The sequence below is a fragment of the Protopterus annectens genome, chromosome 7.part0, assembly GCF_019279795.1.
Source record: "Protopterus annectens isolate FY-2018-M chromosome 7.part0, PAN1.0, whole genome shotgun sequence".
Taxonomy (NCBI): domain Eukaryota; kingdom Metazoa; phylum Chordata; order Ceratodontiformes; family Protopteridae; genus Protopterus; species Protopterus annectens.
The window spans coordinates 185,521,526-185,544,450 of NC_056739.1; the positions used below are offsets into that span (position 1 = coordinate 185,521,526).

General features: G+C 41.2%; 1 protein-coding gene across 1 annotated transcript in view; it reads left to right on the forward strand.

The window, feature by feature from the left end:
• Nucleotides 1-22,925, forward strand: part of LOC122806339 (arginyl aminopeptidase) — a 292,458-nt gene that overhangs the window by 131,902 nt on the left and 137,631 nt on the right. The window contains exon 7 of the mRNA XM_044076669.1: nt 8,629-8,741. Coding sequence (XP_043932604.1) covers nt 8,629-8,741 — 113 coding nt within the window. The remainder of the gene's footprint in view (nt 1-8,628; nt 8,742-22,925) is intronic.

Sequence of the window (22,925 nt, forward strand, 5' to 3'; positions counted from 1 at the left end):
ATGGAGTCGGGGGGGGGGGTGAATGACAAGATCACAATAGCGAGAGGTATGAAGATCTGCTGGAACACCCACATACATGTTGACCAAGAGTTGTTGTGTTAATGGATCTTGTGAAGTAAATTTAAATTAAAAGATTAAAGGTTAATATTGGTAGGCCAGGATAGTGGATTATGTACTAGATGGTTCATAAAAACCATAGAAGAGGTTGGAGGTACAAGCAAATGTAGATTTTGCTGTGCGTAACTAGAAGCAGTTGCACATCTTGTTGCAGGGTTCGATACACTCCTGATTGAAGGTTTGTATACTGAAATAGACACAAGGCACCTGGGTCCAGAAATGCACAATGAGCTCCAAATATACAGAACTATAAACCATAAACTCCACCTAACTTTAAACTATTTCTCTGCCTCTCCTCCACTTTTAGCCCTTTGTTTAGCTATCTTCTTATCTCATACTTTTTAGCTTTCTGTTTTGTCTTCTCATTCATCCTTATTTCATATTATCACTGTCTTAACAATGTGTAAAATTTTGCAGTTTTCAGATTTGTGTTATGTAGTGTCTCCTTTGTTTATTTTGTTATAATTTTTATCTTCATGCATATATTTGAATTTTTATGCAACTATTTTGTGGAGCTTTTCTCCTCGGGTCTCCGTTGAAAAGGGGTCTATACCCAATCGGACAATCCCGGTTAACAAATGTCAAATACATTTTTCTTGGTTGCTGGTTAAGTGGCACTTTGTGAAAATTTTAGTTTTTTGCTGTATACTGAAGTTGAGAGCAATGCATCGAGGTTGTTACACTGATGACTTTGCGAACATTACAACATGGAGGAAGCTGAGAGACATTGGAAACCTGAACAACAAATTAATGTTGAAAATGAAGTAATAATTACATGAGACAACCCCATAACAACCAAGAAGGTAGAAGGAACAGGATATTGCAGGTCAAGAAAAAGACAGAAATGGCCTTTGAAATTGCTGTACCCAGTGTGAAGATTGGGTAGAGAAGGGTGAAGGCTGCCAGCCTAGCCAAATAGAATTTGATACATCATTCTGCATTTGTAAATATAAACATAAATACAGGCTTGTGTCTTAAATGTAAACAAATGCTGTTTCAACAATGTGGCAACATTGCCATCTGCTGTAAGGAAAACTAAGTCGAGCATTTCAAATCTTTCTTTTGAAATTAAAATTATTTCAAATCTAGCCTTTGATCTGTAGAGCTCTGAGTCAGTCTGTCTGAGCTAGCACATTCTTTCTGTTGTTTTAAGACTAAAGTTAATGACCAGAATTTACATGTGGAATGTCCTTTATTGCTCTAAGTGTAAAAGAATGCAAATGCAGTTTGTGTGGCCTGGGAACCAGGAAGGTGTAAAAGATGATGTAATGTCTGCAGTTTCAATTTTAAATAGTGAGAACCAGAGATTATCGAGCAGTTTTTTCTTTATATCCAACCTACAGCACTGCCTGTTGTCTTAAGTAAGTTATCTTAGAAGTGTGTTTTCTTGTAGAAATAGCTAGGACTATAAAGATTAGACAAAGTGTTTTTCTGTTATGTCAGAACAGTACTACTGAATTAAATTTGTGTGATCTCTGAACTCCTGAATAGCATTGTGGTGTAGTAGTATTGTCTTGTGTTTTTAGTATTTATTATTAAATATTTTTAAACCCTTTTCAACTGTGGCTGGTTTATGTAGAGATTAATTAAGCTCTAGAGTACATTGCATGCTTATAAGTGATCCTGTAATAAGCCCTTCCAATAAGCCTTGATTGCTTAAGTTACACTACTATTGGATAATAATATTGCACAGTAATAATTGGACACCCTTTTAAGGGCCTTTGGGTAGCAGATAATTATAAGCTGGTGGTGGCAGTAATTACTACCGTGTAGTCTGGGTAAAGGGGCACAGCTGGAGAATCTGTGTCAGCCTTTCCCAGGAGTGTCTGTGAAGTTGTATAAATACTTATCTCAAAGTGTGTGTGTCAGCTATTTGGGCAGGGACACGAAGCACTGGTTGGACAGGGAGGGTACTAGAGGTTAGCTTGTCAGCTAGGTTGAGATCTGCACCCTATAGCTGTGCCAGTGGGGAGTCTTATTGGGGACCTTGGGAGCAACCAGCCCCAGACTGTGATCTCTGTGTGCACTTAAGGGAAATTGTACTTTACTGTGTGCATTTGTTATCCTTTCCTCTTATATGAGATGCCCTCTCTGGTGTTAGTGGTGAGGATTGAGGCTCCTTGATGGCTGGGCCAGGGCACGGGCATCACATCCAGTGACTACAGTGTCATAAGACCTGAAAGACAATAAATTTGTTAAAAAAAAATCTCGACTTGCAAGCAGAAATGAGAGCAATGTGAAACAAGGATTCACATATTTCCAGTCATAGTAGGACTAACTGGGCTAATAAAGAATCAAGCATAACTAAATACGCTTCTGATCAAAAGTGTAACCTCTTATGAACTGCAAAAAGAGACCATTCTGGGTACATTGCAAGTGCTGAGAAGTTATCTCAAACGTCAGACAGAAGCAAGGCTGATTTAATTTAATTTAATTATACCCTGATCTAGGAATGGGATCCATTTTTCTGTCACAGTATGTAAAAACCTAAGCATTTGGAGAAATTGAAACAAGATGCATGAAAGCACACATACCCACATTCCATTCAGAACAGCAAAGCATTCCTTGCTGCTCAACCTTGCAGGGGGTGCAAACATTACGTATTTTTCAAAACCTGTCTATAGTATTCTTGTCTTGGGAACTTCTGGTCGTGTTTAGCAATTCGACATTGTAGAAATTGCCACAATATTAAAATTAAATATGCAAGTGTGTGTGTGTGTGTGTGTGTGTGTGTGTGTGTGTGTGTGTGTGTGTGTTTGTGTATGTAATATATATATATATATATATATATATATATATATATATATATATATATATATAATGTGTGTGTGTGTGTATAGCTATAGATAGATATAGATGTAAATTGATATAGATAAATGGGTCTACTTCAATTTACCAAATTAACATATGACTGAAACTGAAAATAAGACAACACTGAAACAGCACAGCAACAAATGTTTGCAAACTCGAAACTCAAGACACCTCAAAACCAGCTGCGAATGTTACATATAAAAATTTTATTTATTTTTTTTAAACCTCATAACTTTTGAATGGAGATTGCTGTAGAGTGAGGATCGGGAAATTCACCCTTTTCCCCACTGTAGCATGATAATCAGAGTTTGTATATATAATTTGCAGGGGTTGTGTGGGTTGCAGGGGGAAAAGGTGGTTGTGAAGCTAAATAGAACACTACATTCATCATTTCATTGGAACGATTATCATCTGGAAATTGCTCCATGTTTGCCACAGAAGTTGCTCTAAATGTGTAGTTTTAAGGGGAACAGACATTTTTTTTTCCTGTAATGGATTGAATGTGTTTATTTCGATCTTGTAAGTTTCCCTTTTGTAAACGTTTATTGTTCTGCAGTTTCAATGTCTTGTTCCAGTTTCTGTAAAATAGCATAGACGTGTGTGTGTGTGTGTGTGTGTGTGTGTGTGTGTGTATATATATATATACAAAAAAATACACTGTATGCCACCCTCGTCCATCTGGGATGATGCTCCAGGTAAGTTGAAGCTAGTTAAATCCTTTGGGAGTCCAGATGGGTAGTTTATCATTCTAACAGATTAAATGGGAAAAAAAAAAAACTTTGAGAATGTAAGATTAAGATGTCGGGGAGGAAGGAGGTACATCCTACTTTGATGTAGGACAGTGGGATAGGCTCAATGGGACATTGGATGGTACTAATCTTCCTCAGTCTTCGGTCTTTCATTCCTCCATTGCTGCGTGCCGCATGGAGTGCAGGTTGGCCATCTGTCTTTTGCAGGGTGGAGTTTCATGTACGCATGAGGTATTTCGTACAGACGCTGAGAACATTTTTGGTTTTTTTTCTTGCCAGCACATTTTTTGGATCTCGAAAATTTTGCGCGCGGAGTTTGCGTTAAGGTTTTTTTTTGCATAGTTTCCGGACCGAATTAGAGATCTGGATAGAGTGGGTTAAGTACGGCGTTTTTTTTTGCCGCACTATTGCTTCGTAGAGTTGTTAAGAGACCTCAGTTGCGGATAGGTTGGTTAGGTTGGTTATTTGTAGGTTAGTTGCAACAGATACCTTGTTAGGGATGTTTAGTAACTGAGCATTTGGTTAGCTTAATGTTTGCAAACGTAGTGATTAACATTTGAGAGGCTAGAAAGTGGAGGGTGGTTCTTTGGAGGCAAGGACATGACCACTATAAAGAGGAGGAGTTGAGTCTGGAAGTTCTGGTTTACAAAGACAAAGGACCGCCTCTCCAGAGAGGTAGAGCAAGCAGGGGGTCTCAGGCAGATACTTGTTTGTTACAGGGTTTTAGGTTAGTTCAGGCCTCAAATGCCTCAAGGTTTGATTCTTCTCAGGCCAAGTTTTCTTTCAGGTCTAGGCCAAGCCTAGCTTCTGTGGCTGCTTGCCTAAGAATTGTATGCTTTCTGAGGCTTCCAAAGCCTCCTTCGAAGCTAGGCAAAATTTTCTTAGGCCTCTTAGAAAGTATGGGGACTGGGGGGCTTCTGATAAGCTTCTCCTCTGTAGAAACATATGCTTACAATTCAGAGAGTTCTAGTTTGAAGAGGCAGAGGTTTAAAATGCCTATTCTGAGTATGGCTGATTGGTGGACAGGAGCTCGACTAGTTTGAGTTGGGTTGTTTTTTCATTCACTCTTCGGAAGAGAGGACTTGAAGAGTTTTGAGGATTTTTTCTTCTGGATTGGATGATTCTTGGAAGCCTTACACTCCTCCTGAGGATTTTTTATTTTCAGAGACTCTTCTGAAAGGATGACTTTAAATGGGTTTTTTAGATTATCCTTGATTCCAGGATTGAGCCTAGGGGGAATGTTAAGCCCTTACCCCTTAAATAGGGAAAAGTTGGCTCCTGATTGCTTTTTTTTAAAGGTCCTTTTTCCTGACCTCCCTTCCTGTTACCTCGAGGTGATTATTCTTTTGTTAGTTGATCTTAAAATCCTTTCTCCCCTAGTCCTTCTAGATAAAAGAGCTTCTCAGGAAGCGAAGGTGTTAAAGCTGATAGTAAGAGAAAGTAAGCTGGTTGATTGAAACTGTGTTCAGATCAATTATCCTGAGGCAGAGGGATGTCATCCCATCTGATTAATAATCATAACTTCTTGTTTTGTAAAGATTAGGGGCTCATGGACATGTTCTGAAGAATTAAAATATCTTCTGAATGAGGCAGAAATTATAAAGATCTGAATAAGTTGGATCAAGTCTATGGAGTGTGGAGAGTTCTGGTGGCCATTACTATTGCTGGAACAAGGATTAAATTTATTTGGTGGACATGCTGTTTGATGAGCATCAGGCCTTTACAGGTTGGGTGTGTGTGTTTGCAGCCTTCTGTGTTGGCTTGCTAAAGATGTTGGCTCTTCCTGCTAGAAATGTGCTTTGTTTAGCCAAGTCTTTGCAGTTGCAAAGAAAAGGATCAGGATTGCTAAAGCAGGTGCAGAGAAAAGGATTTTTGTTCCCAGTGCCAGCAAGTTTAGTAGAAATTGGCCAGTGCAGCCTCCGGTTCTGTAGTAATTCTAGGGCAGAGAGTTCTCCTGCTTTAGGTTCTGGTTGGCCAGTCTCGGGGTAGCCTTGGACTGAGACTGGTTTAAGCAGCAGGGGTCACCTGCCTGGTCAGGAGGGGTCAGATTACCCAGCAGACGCTGGAGGCAGGCTCAGCAGTCTGGCAGCTCCTTTCAAAAGAAAGGGATAAGATTGGGTCCCTCTGACAGGCAAAAAATCCTCATTCAAAGTTCGTCAGAGCAACTTTGGATTTCCACACACATCTTTTTGAGATTTTCTCATTTTTATCATCCTTTTCAGATAATCATTCAACTTTCTAACAGATTCTTCACAGTTAATCACGGACAGGCTCAAGATCATGTTTCTCAGTTACTCCAAGTAGACCCTCAGGGTTTTTTTCAAATGCCTAGTCCTCAGTATTAAGCCTCTCGTGGTCCTATATGGGCAAAGGATTTTGGATCACAATATCCTGACCACTCCAGGATTTATTCATCGCCTGTTGACAACATTAGAAACCAGATGCTGGCGTCTGCTGTTGGAAACTCACTTTGCTGTTCAACTGAAACTTTTACTTCATTTCAATAAGATCTATCAACTCTTGTTGTGTGCCTATAAAGCTACCTGATACTGGGTATCAGTTTTAGACTGCAGAAAACTCATGGGCACTTTCCTTATTCCTCCTTTGCTTTTATCAGTGATGCCCAGTATTGTAGGTTACAGAAAGTATTCAATTCTATCCTTACTTGGGCTGACTGCCTCTGCATTGCTCTTATCCTTTCGAAGATTCTGATTCATCTGGAATATGTCATAATTCACCTAAATCACCTGGCTATATTCTTATTCAAATCTAGCCATACTCTAGCAGTTAGCTCAAGATGAATCAAAGCAAGGAAGACCTCTGAAAGCAGCTTCAATATGTCTCTGCAATGTCCACACTTGCCTGGTAGAGTCCCTGAACAGAATCACAAACATCATGCTCTCATGTGCTCACTGCAGACATCATCTGGTAACAACTGGCTTCATGGACAATCACAGTCCTTGGTGCATGGCAATTCTCAACATTCTCTGGCACCTGGCACAAGGCATACAAATATCTCATAATGCAACAGCACTTTCAAGGATTATGTTCAACATATGAATAAATGCAATACCCAAATAAAAAAACTGGGATGAGTTGGCAAAGGAATGTCACCTGCAAATGGGACTCAAAAGGACCCGGCCAGACAAAACAGTCAGATTTTAACGACAGATTTAAGGAAGTGATTTAACAGAGGCTCTGCCAGGGGAGTCATCTAAAGAGAAAGTGGCCCTGCAGACTTCACAGCATCCCATCTACAACATGAAAACGGATACAGCCACATGTGAAGAGCTATACAGCTTTCAAGGAGTTACTTCTTCCAGGGGCAGGTTCAGTTCTAACAGACAACACAGCAGTCAAGTGGCTTGTCAACAAGCAAGTCAGCATTCATTTTTACAACACAACTCGTCAAGTGCACACAGACAATGCAAGGGAAGATTTTACATAAAACTGCAAGGCAAGCAATGATGAGTTTCTGGCACAGGCACTCCATGAAGTTATGCATGTAGCAGATGGATCCCCACACATCCCGAGTCCTCTTCAGAAAGGTCACTATTTCTGTCATTCCCAAGGAAATCAGTGTCTCCAATGTTAGATCTAGATCGAAAATGAAACTAGTCCACCAGCTGCCCATGACAAAGTATTGCACACTCCATCAATAGATCACACTGCAAAAGTGGATGCTAAACCTTCTTCAGTAAAAACTTCATTTCATGCCCCTTTCCACAAAGGTCACTCTCAAAGGTTGCATTATTATTGTCTTCCAGACCGCCCCTCCTCTGGATTTGATAGCTCCATTGAGGCCAAGGACAAGACAGCCTGTCCCACTTTTAAGACAGTCTGGTAAAGCCCTGCCAACACTTATCTGGGATCCTCATCTGTTGGTCACAAAGATGGTCATCCCTCCAAGCTCAATTCATTCTCTTCATCTCTCATCTAACCAGCTCTTCTCTCTCTCAACAGCCTTTCCTCTCTCAACTTCCTCAGCATTTTCTCTTGATACACAGCAGGTCTCAACTTCCTCTATGCAGGAAATGTTATTATTTTTGAGCTAGAGCAGAGATATTTAGGAGATTTGGATTTGGATATTTTAGATTTGATTTCAGTTTGGGCAATCTTCTCTTGAATGGTTGAGTGTTTTCAAGATCCTTTCTCTTGATTTTCAATTCAGTAAGATTTCAGCTCATTTAGATTCATCATGCCATTGACCTTTGCAGTGTTTTTTGTGTTCTTTTGTTTTCGCTTCTTTCAGAGTTCAATCAGAGATATAAAGACCTAAGAGACCCCAATTGGATCTCAATTTTGTGTTGGAAAAAAACTCTCTACTACAACTTTTTGAGCCCTGCGGCTACTGCTGAGCTACTGCTGAGTTCATGGAAGATACTTTTCACTTGGGCCATTACTTCTGTTGTTCTGCAAGAAGGGTTACTGCAGGCCTTGTAACAGAGCCTTTTGATTTTTTTTTGATTTTCCATATGAGTAGGGTATCATTACGTTCCTTTATTCCTAAATGTGGTCTCTGTGGTGGTTTTAAACCAAACTTACTATTCACTATTTGCCTTTTTTTTTGCAGATCCAAAAATAAGGAAAAAGATTTTTGCACACACTTTAGATGTACACAGGCGATGAGATATTTAAAGCAGGACTAAGGATTTTAGGCAGTTCTCAGCAGTTGTTTGTTTTTTTGCCTTGAGTTTACAGGGCAAGCCTGTGTCAAAACTACTTGGAGTTCAGTGCATACTTTCTCTAATCATCTTCCTATCTACTTTCTGTCCCAACATTTTCTGTTTTTGCTTACTATGGGTTACTTAAATTTCTATCAAGCTGCTGAGATTATAATGTAACAAATTGGATGGGGGATTTGAAAAAATGATCAAAATGTCTAGTTTGAAGTCTATACTTGGCACAATGTGAGCAGAAAATGGTACTAATTCTTTTTTAATTCTTTCAGGTGTGGACCCAGATGACACATACAATGAAACCCCTTATGAAAAGGGGTTTTGTTTTGTGTCTTATCTTGCTTATTTGGTTGGGGACCAGCAGCGTTTCGATGACTTTCTGAAGGTAAATACCATTGCATATTTATGTGGGGGAAAAAACTTGAAATCTGTACTCTTATAGGTTAACTTTTGTAGCCGCTGCAATAAAAAGGGGTGGGGGCATACTTTTTTTAATTGTTGTTCATTATACATTCTTGGGCTTTGATGGGTAATTATGAGCAAGAACAGAAATAAAAGCTAAAACAATGTAAACCTCACACTAATTTATCATTCACAAACTGCGAAATGTTACTCATTGCATTTATTAAGCACGTTCTATTTCATTCTTACGGCATACTATTTTAACCCATGTAAGCTGCTGTGATGCTGCTACAGCATTTTAGTGTTTTCTACGTTTTTCCTATCACAGCTTTACATGTGATTGAAGGCCACTCGCTTGATTGGGTTCTGATTGCCCAAACACACCTGATCAAAATGTATTTTTGCTGCTTGTAGGTTGTATCCTTGACATATGGGCACTGTGGTCTGTGTTTGAGTTTTTCCTTTCCCTGCTTCAGCAGCTGCTTTGTCTCCCCTGGTGTGTAATGTTCCTCCTGTACGTTTTTGCATTCAAGTAATCCAAACCACCCATCAGGTCAAGCAGGTCTCTGCTCTCCCCCCTCCCCATATTAAGCAGTGGAAATTTCAAACTTCTCTCTTGAGCACTGGACACCCACAAACACTTGTCCTGCAACTAAAGAGACTAAACATTAATGTAGGTGCTAAGTACATCACCAGAGAGAAACAGCTGCATAATGCTCTCCAGTTAGTGCCACCCCAAAACTAAAGTCTATTTTCTTTTGAGAAATACTCAGATCTGTAAACAAGCATTTAATTACCTCTCCTGTTTCATCTGTAACTAACTCCAGCTTTAATTTTATATCTTTTTAAAAATGTCAGGGTAAAATTAGATAATGTCTACACTTGCCTTGATTTTATAGTATACAGTAGAGTGGCTATGCAAAGTAGCATACCTTAAGGTTCACGGAGTGGTTTCTATTCCTCTTGCACTTCACAGTGAGTGTCTGCAGAGTTCATTTAACTATTAGCTATCATTTTCCTTCTCTGTAGTCTTTACCCCTCCGCTCCCCTCCCTGCCCTCAATTCTCACCCGCCTCTACTACTTCTACCTTTTTTTAACCCCTAATCACCTGACCAGTAGTCCAGCCCCTAATCCCCTAACAACTAGCCCAACCCACTCATCCTACCTACCCCCACCCTCCAATCCAATTACATCTCACACTGATCCCACTCCCAACACATTCCCAGGCAACACACCTCCACCCTCACACACAACCAACCAGGAATCCTAGTTGTACTACTCACTCAAAGTAGTGTCATGTTACCCACACTCACATCCCTATCACTAGCTCTATCGCTAACCTTCCTAACTTCCTTACAAACAGACCTACCACTGCACAACTACTCCTGTCACGCTACCCACACTAGCCCACCCTCTCAAACCCACTCACACTTCTACATCTGCCCCACAATCTTAAATCTTACAGCTACATATTACTCACTAACAAAAATGACACCATCTCACCACACTAAGAAAAACACACACAGACCAAGCTCACAAACAATTAATATTAAAAAGCACATACTGACACTCCTACAAACTCTGCTAACCTCTGGTGACATTCACCCAAATCCAGGTCCCTCTCAGCTAGACAAACCTCTGACCTGCTGATCCTAAATCACAACATAAGAAGTATTACCAACAAGCTAACAGACCTACATGCATTCATAGCCCACTACAACCCTGATTTACTCACCATTACAGAGACCTGGCTTAAATCCAGTATCCAAGATGGACTTCCCCCCCCAGGGTATAATACACTTAGATCTGATAGAACAAACAGGAAAGGAGAAGTAGCCATTCTCTTTAAAAATGCCCTTAACCTCCAGCTACTGCACACCACACCACCCAGTTTTCAAAATGTTGAAGTCCTATTTTCTGTCCTCTCCATAAGAAACGCCAAGAAGATCAATATAATATGCTGCTACATACCTCCAGATAAAAACTCACTCGTAATAGAAGACATCCTACACTGGACAAAGGACAATCTACCTCAGGAAACAATCCTACTAGGAAACCTTAACACCGACTGGGCAGCCTGTAACTCTAGCAGCCCCTCCACATCAATCTATATGGGTTCTCTCAACTAATTGAAGAACCAACTAGAATAGATAAGAAAACAAAGAAAAAATAATCCATACTGGACTGGACATTAACCAGCTCTCCCAAACAAAACTATACAGTTGGCTGTCTCCTAGATGACCTAAGTGATCATCTCCCCATTTTCCTACTCCACAATCACTCCAATCACCCCAAACCAGTAGTCTACAAACTCTTACGAGATGACCGTAACTTTACTCCACGATACCTAAATACTGTCCTAAGCTGCAACTGGGAACCACTATGGACACTTGGGTTAGACCAGGCAGTAGACTACTTCAATACTAGCTTCTCTAACATCCTTAACAGTCTAGTTCCCAGCAGAAAGATCAGAGTTGAAGCCAACTATGCACCCTGGCTAAGTAGGGACACCAGAGCCTTACTAAAAGCCAGAGATAAAGCCTGGAAAATCTGGAAAACTGACAAAACCCTACCTCCAGGCAATACTATCAACAGCTTAGAAACAAGGCCAAGGCTAAATCCAAAGTAAACAAAAACTATTTTCTTAGTGCCCAAAGGAAATATTCAAATAATCCACAAAAATTCTGGCATGCCATTAACTCCCTACTAAAGCCAGGCAAAATCACTACTCCAGCACCCAGCTCTACTAATAATACCATAGACATAGCTTCTCAATTTTATAACCATTTTACTAAATTCATCTTAGCCCTGTCCAGTCAAATAACCAAAAGCAGTCTACCTCCATCACAACCCAGCCCATCACCAGTGCCCACCTCAACTATCAAAAAACTACTCCTAAAAATAAAGCCAACTACACTGGCAGCTGATAACATACCTGCTGCATATCTAAAAATGGCTAGTGACTCCCTATCCTGTTTCCATCCTTATCAACTGCTCCATACTAGAATCCTACATACCCAAACTCTGGAAAGTATCTCGCATCATTCCTCTCCATAAAGGAGATAACTCCTACGAATTCTGCAACTACCAATCTATTGTCATCCTTTGCCCCCTATCCAAAATTCTTGAGAAATGCATCCATGTGCAAGTGATGACATTTCTTAACGCACACAATCTACTATCTAACACACAACATGGTTTCCATCCACATCACAGCACTACCACAGCCCTTCTATCCTTCACTAATCATATAAACCTTCATAGAAATGATAACAAGTATGTATCGGCCATTTTCCTAGACCTCTCAAAAGCATTTGATATGGTGTCCCACTGCATTCTACTAGACTCACCTTAACATCATTATCCTTCACCTCCTCTACTATAGCCTGGTTCAGAAGCTGCCTATCTGACAGGCAACAATCAGTCCAGTGTAAAGGAACTCTGTCTGCACAACTTCCAACCACCATAGGTGTCCCACAGGGCTCTATATTGGGCCCGCTATTGTTCTCTTCTTCTTTCGGCTTTTCCCGGTTAGGGGTCGCCACAGCGGATCACCTGTCTCCTCATGACTGGCAGTGGAGTTTTGTACAGTGTCAAGTTGCCAGCCCGGCACCCAACCTTACACAGAAGGCACACACACACAGATGCACGCACTCACGCCTAGGGCCAATTTAGAGTGTTCAGTCCACCTGCAGCATGTCTTTGGGATGTGGGAGGAAACCGGAGCACCCGGAGGAAACCCACGCGACCACAGGGAGGACATGCAGACTCCGCACAGAAGGCATCCCAGCCGGGGATCGAACCGGACAACCTTTTGCTGTGAGGTGACAATGCTAACCACTGCACCACCATGGCCGCCCTTTTACAAATAACCTCAATAGCTCTACACAACATGCCACACTCGTACAATATGCAGATGATTCAACCCTGATCTGCTCTGCCTCATCTCCCATCACCCTACATATACTCACTCAAGATACCTTTAACTCGGTAGAAAAATGGATATCCGATATCCAATTAATTCTAAATCCTAAAAAGACAAAACTGCTACTGTTTACCCCTAATAGATAAAAAAAAAAAAAAAACCCTCTCCTTTACCATAACCTCTAAGGACGGCACCACCATCTCCCCTTCTAACCACACCAAACTTTTGGGCATTGAAATAGACAGTAATCTCCACTTTGATGTTCACATCTCGTATACCATAAAACTAGTACACAAAAAGCTAGGCTCCCTATACAGGCATAAGTCCTTTCTCTCACAAAAAGCAAGAGTCACTCTTGCAGAAAGCCACCTCCTCTCAGCTCTATTATATGCAGCACCAATCTTTACCCAAATCAGACAATGTGACCTAGACAAACTAGAATCATGCTACAATAAAATAGCTAAGTTTGCTGCTAACTCAATCTATACAACCCATCACTGTATTGCACTAAGAACTAAAATGGCTTGAGCTACCACAGCTTAACTATCACCAGCTGGGCACAGCCTATAATATTCTCAAATATCCTGCAAGAAACCCTCATTATCCAACCTACTTACTGTCTATACTGCAAACCGGTACCTAAGATCTAGTGAAAAATCTCTCCTCTCCATCACCAAGGCTAACAATAATACAGGGAAAGTGCTCTACTCCCACACCATTGCCAGAAATTGGAACTCTCTTCCCCTATCAGTGTCCACTGCCCCCTCCACATCCATATTCAAAAACTCCCTCAAATTGCATCTTCTTAGTACCTGGTTATGCCCTTGTATCACATTACTCTACCCACACTGCTATTAACTCCCCAAACTCATCTCTGATCACATGCTGGATCGCTGATCCCCTGTACGCTTGGTCATCTGAAAGGGTACTTTTAACTGTAGAATCTTACTTGATACATTTTCTTCTCTTACCAATGTATAACTGACGTTGTCTTTTTACCTATGTTCTAAATATTTTTTTATCTGGAGTGTTTTAATTTATTTCTTGTTATATTACTATGCTCAGCATACATGATGAAACCTGTTTTGTGTAGTATGCTGGATGTACTGTAACTGACATGGTCTTTTACCTATGTTCTATAGCTGCTTTTACTTGGAGTGTATTATTAATTTCTTGTTATATTACTATGCTCAGCATACATGATGTAACCTGTTTTGTGTATTATGATGGATGTACTATATTTGTATAACGTGATGCCGGAGCTTTTCTACCCGGGCCTTTGCTGAAAATGGACCTGGTCTAGTCAGAATTTCCCGGTTAATAAATGTGCAATAAATAATAAATATAGGAGTAGGTGGGGAGTGGAGGCTTGCCTGCCCATGTAACGATTACAGGAGTTGTGATAAGTTAGTTGTTGAGTAATTGTCCTTCAGTCATTTGTAGAGACTGCCCCATCACTCAGAGGCATGCTAAAACACTAAAGGTAGTGGAGGAAACGGTTTCACATTTGCCAAGTACAAATACTGACTGATAAATATCCATGGCTAGGTGTCACCTTAGTGGAGCAGACCGGTATTATTGTACCGTTCAGTAGATAGTTTGAGTTTGTATAGCAATCTAACCATTTTTGTTTTGGTGGGTTTGCTTAGTCTAAATCTTTTGTGGCACACAGTACCCCCTGTTCACATAATGCTCTGACCAACCCCCTCCCCAAAAATGTTTTCAGTCCAGTGTACAATACACCATTTTAGAACTCTAGGAAGGCAGTTTACTTGTAGCCTTTGTGATTTGATGTTTGTTATACTGGGTTCTGCCTTACTGGGAATGCCATTTTGTATTCTGATTACTCCTCTTTGTGTGAGGCTGATTGCTGCTTTTCAGCATTTATGGGTCATGGTTTCATCCAGCATTCCTACTAGGACTACCTTCCGTACAAGACTGTTGCATTTGGATTGTGTCTTGCTTGGGACAAGGCCAGCATAAGGGCTCGTATGATATTTGCAAAGGGTTTACCTTTACTACCCGTCGGCATTGGCAGGAGTGACATAGAAACCTCTATTCTTGAGTGGTTGTTGCACACTGTTCAACTTTGGAGTTGACCAGGACTCGGTTGACCCTTAGCTGTTGCTTTCTTTGACCTTGAGGGATTCAGGTGCTTTGCCACAGTCCTCACTTATGTCATAGGTTGTAAGGAAGTGGAAGTATTTGTTGCTGTACTCTACCTTGACAGTCAAAACCAGTCATAAAAAGCTCCCCTTTGATTCCAAGGTGTTAGCCAATGCTGTGGACCGTCTAGTTAATAGTTGTCCATTTCCTCCTCTTTCAGCAGATGTTTATTAATGCTGCTGTCCCAGCTCCATTACCTGTGCAATAAGGTTCATATCAAAGCCCTTACTTTATAGGACCCCCCAACACTGGGTGTAGACTACAGGTGCTTGGTGGAGGCAGCTGTTGATACAGCGGTGCTTGTGTTGGGTCTGTGCTCCCCCTTGTCTGGTTGGAAATAGTGCTGCCATTCCTCTTGCTCTTCAGTCAGTGTACAGTTAGAACCTTCCTCTTTGGCCCCAGTGTTGCAGTTCTGATTCCATAGAAGCTGGCTTAGGCAGGCCCTCCAACAGGGTTGGAGCTGTGGCTGTTGTCATTATTGGAGTATTTGCTGTGTCTGTGGACTGTTAGTTTTAGCTGTGCTCCTTGACCATGGGCTGGATGCCAGTATTGTCCTCTTCATTGTCAATGCTGGTGTTTTTTTTTTTCTGGCCCTAAGAATGGGAGTGTCAGATGCTACAGGTTACAGTGTACATTTCAACTACATTCTCAGTTTTCTACAGCCCCTGGCTATGTTAAAAGAAATAACCCTACCAATGGACTATCATAACTACTTGGGACTTATTATTTCTGCACTGATGGTCACTCGCATATCCAAAAATGATATTAAAGACAAGGCTGCCAAGAGATGGAGATTGCAGTCATCTGAAACTGACTGTAGATGTTCTTCCTGTTTTTTGAAGAGCTCTTTGTCAAGGAAGAGATGCTGCAAGAGGAAGTATGTAGAGTCCTCATAGTTTCCCACTCACAATGCGAATAGCTGTGGTGAGGAGACAAGCACCCCCTAAATCTCCTTAAATTGAGGGAGATCCTGGAGATAGTGCCATGTAAGGTGGGATGGCCTGCTGCCCCTATGCCTTTGCTAGGTAGAATCTCCAAAAAGCATTTCTGTCTGCCAGTTTATTGTGGACGAGTCTCCTTCAGACATTTTGAAAGTGGCTGTTCAAGTTTTCTAGGCCACATAAGACTTCCTTTTTCCAGGGAGCAGGAGCCATCACAGGGTTTTACATCTTCACAGATGAGGCTTTCCTGTCAGCGACTCCCAGGCTAGGTATGATGCTTTCTGCAGTAACACTAAAAAGGACTTCCACTTTTCAGAGAACTGTGATTTATCCACCTTGTGAAGACTGTTGTGCCCTGACTACTTGGGGGAAGTGCATTTACACATCCTCTCTGAGTCGAGTATGCTGTCATATCGGAGACATTTGGTGAAATTTTCCGGTTTTGCTAATTTGATGGCCTTCATCTTGTGTCAGTCAGCTGAAGGACTTGAAAGGCCGAGGCTCTGTCATTCTGCTAATCTCTTTGTCCATGGCTATTTTGGTTATGCACATTGCTTTCAGTACTGTACTGCAGAAGGTACTGGTGGGGTGACTGGCACAGACATCACTGTTTTATTATTCCTGGCTTTGCCTCACTAGCTTCACCACCATGGAGTTGAAGGTGATGTTTACAAATGTCCCATGCCATGGTTCAGAGTTTTGGCCCAGATGTCCAAGCCCACATAGTCAGACAGTGATGTGAAGTTTGCTTCTCAGTATATTTTGTCCAGGACCCAGAAAAGTAGGTACCCTTATGAGGTTTCATCACGAGCAAGGCAACCAAGACTTTGGTAAATGCCCCAACTCCAATTCCTTCCAGAGAGGTCACAGTGGCTGTGGACAGGGCCCTGTTTGATCACGGGGATGACTGTGGTCATCTCCCAAGAAACCACAACAAGCCTGTGGCCTGTCTCAACTGCCCCCTTCCCCAAAGCATTCTGAGGTATTGCCCCTCCTCCAGTCAGTCTTTTTGAAGTCATAACCATCTGATGAGTTCGGGAGATTATCAACAGCAGATAGAATTCCCTTCCTCTGTCCCTGTCATCATATCAGCAGATATCCCAATCTGTCCGTGTAAGGTGGCAAAGTGAAAGGTACTTTACTTCTTAAGACAGCCATTCAGTAGATTCCTCCAGACTAGAGAGGGAGGATTGTCCTCCAGGCATGTTTTGGTGACCGTAAATACCAGGGACCTCCTCCCTATTCTAGATATAAGCATCTCTGACATCTTCATTCCCGTCACTGTCTTCCTTCATAGAGCTGTGCCTGCGGTCACTACAGCTGACATCGATATTGCAGGAGCTCTCCCACAGGTCCATATACCTCATGTTTACTAAGAAGTTAGTCCGGGTTTAATGTAAGCATATTTATCTTGAAGAACCTTGCTGCATATTACCTATAATCAGATCAATACATGCATGCTTTGTGATTGAACTTTTCTGTGAAATAGTCCATGCACTCAAAGGATTTCTAACCAAGTTTGCCACTTTCCCCTTTTTGCTTGACCAGTCGACTGTACTGCATATGCCAATTATTTAGTCTCAGGAAATGACAGCCTGTTTTATTTGCATCTCTTTTTTGTTAACTGCTTTCTTCTGGCTATAAATTGATTTGTTGTCTTGCTCTGCTCCCCTTCCCTAACCTCAGTACCAACCCCAACCCCTTTTACTCTAAAATTATACTACTCCGTACGCATTTCACTTATGACTCTTATTCCAAAAACCTTCCCAAATGACTTTACTACTTTTATAAGTAGGCTTCTCTTTCTTGTTTCCTACTTCCCTATATCTGTTTAATTTCTAGCCCCTTTTCATAGGTTCATAGGTAGATGCTAGGCTATCTGCCCTAGGGCATTTATAAGCCTAGCCAGAGTGTATTTGGTTTCCACCTCCCTATTAGATTAGCCTACTGTGCCTCTAAAGTAGGTCACAGAAGGTACCCTTTTAAGATTAGTTTACTGTGCCTCTGTCTAGCAGGGACACAGGAGAGATCCCAGGGGTGAATTTGCGATTTCCCATCCACACGTCCAAATTTCGCTTGAAGAAGGTCAGAGGGGGGCTATGTCTAACATGAACTGGGATTCTATTCCAGAGTGAGGGGAGCCTCTGGGAAATGAATCTGTCCCTCCAGCATGTCCTATTTATTTTTGTGCTGAGGTTTAGGTCTCTGGAGTGTGTAGCTCCAAGGGACTTGGATTTTTTTGAGGTGGAGCATGTCCATTAATTCTGGGTTTGACATGGCTTTGTACGTCAGGCATAGATCGCCTCTGAGTAGGCGGTAAGCAACTGAGTAGAGCTGGAGTTTCTTTAGTCAAGCTGCATAGGACATCTGCTTGTAGCCCATGATCCTCTTGGTGAGGTACTTTTGGGGTCTCTCCAGTTGCTGCAGGTGTCTGGTAAGGTACATCCCAAAAGGGGCATTGTATTCAATTATGGGCCTGATGAGTGACGAGTAGAGGGGCACAATGACCTCTCTTGATCTAGATGCGAACCCTTTCTTGATGAGGTAGGCTATATAGAAGGTCTTTCTAACCACTTTGGCAACGTGATTATCAAAGGAGAGATTACTATCTACGTTGGTCCCCAAATCTCTAATTACTTCTTCCAGATTAATGGATTACCACCTATGTGGTAATTTGTGGGCACCTTGTTTTTCCCAAAGGGGATGACTATGCACTTTTTAGCATTTAGCTTGAGGCCGTGGCTCTGGCACCAAGCATCCGTCTCTGTGAGACCCTTTTGGAGGATGCTTGTGTCAGCTGGAAATTCGATTATGGCCCCCAGTTTGCAGTCATCTGCGAACCTGGTCAGCCATAATCCCCCCGTGTTAGCCTGAACCTCAGAGAAGTATATACCAAACAAGAGAGGTCCCAGAACTGAGCCCTTTGGGATGCCACTTGTAACTGGTTTGGATTTGGACATGGCACCTGCGATTCTGACCATGTGGGTTCTATCTCTGAGCCAGTTTGCAACCCATCTTGAGATATAGAGGTTGATATTTAAGCTGGTAAGCTTATTTATGATGCCCGAGTGGGGTATTGTGTCGAAGGCTTTTGTGAGGTCCAGGTAGGCTGTGTGGACTACCTTGCCCTCATATATGGCTTTGGTAACTGTTTCAAAGAAATCGACTAGGTTTAAGAGGCAAGATCTGCCCTTAACAAAGCCGAATTGGGTAGGGTCCAGAGTCTGGAGGCTCCCAATGTCTTTGTTTATGAGTTCCATGATGATACGCTCCATAGCTTTACAGACCAGACTAGTCAGGCTTATGGGGCGATAGTTTCCGGGGTCCGGAGTGGGACCACTGTAGCTGTACGCCATTCTTTTCCAACTGTCTTTCTCCCTCCCATACAGCTTTGCACTATATCCATTTCTAATCACAATCCTCCCTAATGGTACCCATCTATTCTACATTGTATCTTTATCTTTTCCCAAATAAACCATCATTTCTTCTTATTTTCACTACATTGTTATACTCTAGCCTTTATTACTGGTCTATTCCTTGTATTCCAGAGAAGATACCAGGACAACCTACCTCTGTTCTTTTATAGAATAAACTTCTCTCCTTGCCTAACCTCTTTCAGCTGTCAGAATTCACCATCCCTGAATCTCACACTGTTCTGCAACTTCTTGTTTCCTTCTTTGCTACGTCACCACTACCTGCCATTTATAAAACGCAGCTTACTGTACTTAATTTTGCTACTCTTAACTTTATCCTCTGTTCTCCTATTGTGCCATCTTTCATCCTATCAAGGCTCAATAATATCTTGTAACATCTCTCCAACTCTGTCCCAACCACCTAGCCATGCTTCCTCTTTACACACTCCACAAATTTCACCAAACCTATTTGATATTTGCTCATCACTTTTATTTAAAATATAGACTGATTAATTGCACTTAAACTGAACTGAAATCAAAACAAAATTAAGTGAAAGCCTCCTCTCCAGAAAAAAAGTATGCATAATTCCCCATTATACTAAAATCCTTCTAGGAGGAGATACACACCCTAATCTTGACCCTACCTGTCACAATGAACACAAAGATAATTCTCTCCTACACACTTTTTTGTAACCCAGAAACAGCCAGTCCCCAAGCCTGGCAATATAATTTTTGCTGCTATAAATGTTAGGAGCATAAGAAATAAAACTGCTGAGCTACATGGCTGGATTACCCAATATAAGCCTGATGTTCTCTCTCTAACTGAAACTTGGCTTAAACGCAGCATAAATGACGCCATAGTTATAACTTCTGCATATAATATCCGTAAGTCTGTATAAAGAGCAAAGGTGGTGGTATTGCTTTAATATTTTCCAGTACCTACCTCATCTCCCTTACAGCAAGCCAAAAGTCAGTTCAGCAGAGCTTTTTATTTTTCTCAAAATAAGCAATTATAAACAGATATGTATTACAGTCCTTTATATACCTCCTTGCAACAATACAGCTATAGTGGAAGATATCCAGCATTGGGTATCCATACCATTTCCACAAGAAAAAATATTACTAGGTGATGTAAATGTCACCGACTCCAACTCCCCTACATCTAGCATGAACTTGTATGGTTTCACGCAATGAATAGCCCTACTCATTATAACAAGACATCAAATTCTGTATTGGACTGGATCTTAGTATCTGACCCTAGCAAATGTACCACCACAGGTACAATGTCATATGGTCTCAGTGATCATCTCCCAATCTATACAACTAGAGATCACAGCAGACGCCAACCTGGCTAACAGGAAAAACAATGCTACTACTTAAGAGTGAACCTGCAAGCTACCCTAAAAACTATCTACCAATAATTTGCCTTCTGGCGATGTATAAACTGTACACTGAAAATGATGCTGACAGAGTTTATTGTCATTTAGAAGAAAACTCTGTTATGGAAGTAGAACAACAGGGCAATAAAAGAAAGTTATATGGAACAAAGGATAATTATTTGTTAGTCATAGTGGAGAACTGTAAAAAGGGGAAGAATCTAAGTATGGCATGGATTGACTAGAAAAAGTATTTGATAGTATCCCACATTCATGGATAAAAATTCAAAGGGGGATATTCCAGGGTGACTCTGTCACCACTGTTGGCCATGGCTATAATTTTGGCTCATAGAAAACCACAAAGTGTAAAGACTTCTTATCTTTGTCGATGATTTAAAACTGTATAGCTCATCAGATGAGGAATTGAAAGTACAACTGCAAATTGTCAAAACTTTTTCAGATATAAGAATGTCATTTGGTCTTGATAAATATGCAAAAACAACCTTTAAAGCAGGCAAACTGCAGCACCAAGAAAACCTCAGTTTGGGACATGAATGTGAACTTGAGCAAGAGGGAGTCTATAAATATTTGGGAATTGATGAAGGGTCAACAATAAAACATGAACAATTGTGAATAAAACTTTGTAAGGAGTACTTTAGAAAACTTAAATTAATCGTGAACATCTAGGAACAAAATCCAAGTTATAAACCAATTTGCTTTTCCTGCCCTAACTTATAGTTTTGGAGTGATTTAACTGGTCCCAAAAGGTGTTGGATAGATTAGATGGGAAAACAAGAAGGGATGCTTCATGCTCACCAGATGATTTATAAAAATCCGTGCATATCAAGATTATATATTCCCTGTTCCGAAGGAGGGATGGGCCTCCTAGAAATTGATTACATGTATAGATCTGCAATTGTGGGACTCCGCAAACATCTGACCTCACAAGATCCAAATGTAGTGAAAGTTTTTTGAAAGACTTCTCTGCTTAATCTAGCAGAAGCATATCGGCGTCAAACAGGAATGGAAATCAAACCAGAAGTAGACAAAAATCAGGCAGCAACTGAATGTGCCAAAAAAACAAAAGAAAGAATATAAGATGAAGGACCAGATGTAAAGGCAAGAAATGTGGAAAATGCATAAATATAGTTTCAAGTATAGAAAACTTCTGGAAGAACCTCTTGTTGATCAGGAATGCTTAAGGAGAGGCGAAGTCAAACCAAGAGATGAAAGGTTAATATTTGCAACCCAGGATAGTGGGCTATGTACATCCTGGTTTACAAAATCCATTGAACATGTGGGAGAAACAGACAAATGACAGACACTCTTGTTTGGCATCTACTTCTCTGAAGTACAAGCCAACACTAAGGGACTCTGGCTAACAAAGTTTGCAGATGACTGCAAACTGGGAGCCATTATAGAATCCCCAAATGATGTGGATATTCTATAAAAGGACCTTACAGAAACAGATGTCTGGTGCCAGAGCCATGGGCTCAAGCTTAATGCCAAGAAATGTATAGTTATCCCCTTTGGAAAAAAAACATGTACCCATGAACTACCACATAGGAGGTTGGACACTAAACATCGAAAGTGTGATGAGAGACTTAGGGACACAAGTGGACAGTGGTCTTACTTTCGATAACCACATCGCCACAACAGTCAGGAAATCCTTCTATGTGGCATACCTCATCACTAAGGACTTTTCATCCAGAAAAAAGCGGTCATTGTCCCACTGTACTCATCCCTCATTAGACCCATTATAGAGTATAATGCCCCATTTGGTATGTACCTCACAAGACATCTGCAACACCTGGAAAGGCCACAGAAATACCTCACTAAAAGAATCGCAGGCCTAAAGCAGATGTCATATTCTAACAGTCTAAAAAAACTCCAGCTATACTCTGTGGCATATAGTCTACTCAGAGGCGATCTCTGCTTAACATACAAGGTCATGTCAAACCCTGAGCTGTTGGACATGCTCCACTTAAAGAAATCCCAGTCCCTCAGAGCCACACACTCCAGGGATCTAAACCTTATCACAATGAACAAAACCTGCTGGAGGGATAGGTTCCTGACCCAGAGACTCCCCATACTCTGGAATAGACTGCCCATACATGTCAAGCAGAGCGCCTCATTGGCCCTCTTCAAAAGGAACCTTGATGATTGGATGGGAGATAGGAAATTCACCCCGGGGATCATGTCAGTCGCACTGCTAGACAGGGGCCCAGAGAAGTAAATATGGTGGGAAGAAATTTCCAGGGAATTGTTATGGCTAGGCTTGCATAGGCTTTGGGGCCAATAGCCTAGTACCAACCTATGAACCTATAAATGTAGGTTTTGTTAAA